Below are 745 nucleotides of genomic sequence, written 5' to 3'. Positions count from 1 at the left end.
TTGTTATCTTGTGCAATGTAACCCAAATGAAACCATAACCATAACGGAAGGGAATCCTAACACCGCTGGCTAAGTCCTTCCCTGCTTCCTTCACAGCCACATGTGCATGGTGATGCGCGGCGTTCAGAAGATCAACGCCACGACGACCACATCTTCAATGCTCGGAGAATTCAGGACCAAACCGAAGACGCGAGAAGAGTTTTTGTCTCTGCTGAAGTAACTCATCTTTAGCACGTGACCTTGCTTCGGCAGGACTTTCGAGGCGACACTGAAAGCTCCAGCAGCCCTACGAAAATGCTGTAGTATATGTTGTTGTTTTTCTGAAGAGATCTCTTGAAACTAGGTTTGTTATTTTCGCTCATGTCTGCTGCCTAAGAGGTTGGTTTAGTTGATATATATGTTGTCATTGTGATATTACACCCATCTCCTTATCCTTTTTCCTCTTCTTTTACTTCTACTGTCATCATGCCACTTTCTTAACTATCATTCGTTGTCTCAGCATGAGATATATTTATTTGGTGCTAACGTATCATTACGTTACATTCTGTAAGACCACCACATGTTCATTTCATATGTTTGTGCGATAATGTTATGCATTGAGTCTTTTTGTTTTATTTCTGTAATAGTTTCTGATTAAGAGCTGATAATTTGATGTTTTCCGTCAATTCCTTTTTCTAATAAACAAAGGTTTCGAATGTGCTTTTCTCTTTCTTTCCAACCTTTATTTAGTAAGGAAAATACCCCT

The 745-nt window shown here is 39.6% G+C and overlaps 1 protein-coding gene across 1 annotated transcript in view; it reads left to right on the top strand.

Annotated features, from left to right (window-relative positions):
- LOC119593266 (GTP cyclohydrolase 1-like) overlaps positions 1 to 699 on the top strand; it is a gene marked incomplete at its 5' end in the record, with an annotated part of 1,935 nt that extends 1,236 nt beyond the window's left edge. Inside the window, 1 exon segment of the mRNA XM_037942198.1 lies at positions 97 to 699. Coding sequence (XP_037798126.1) covers positions 97 to 220 — 124 coding nt within the window.
- Positions 700 to 745: the final 46 nt, after the last annotated feature.

Source organism: Penaeus monodon, chromosome 32, assembly GCF_015228065.2.
Source record: "Penaeus monodon isolate SGIC_2016 chromosome 32, NSTDA_Pmon_1, whole genome shotgun sequence".
In the NCBI taxonomy this organism is placed as follows: Eukaryota; Metazoa; Arthropoda; class Malacostraca; order Decapoda; family Penaeidae; genus Penaeus; species Penaeus monodon.
Note: the sequence above shows the minus strand (reverse complement) of the source record. Positions and strands in the feature narration are given on the sequence as shown.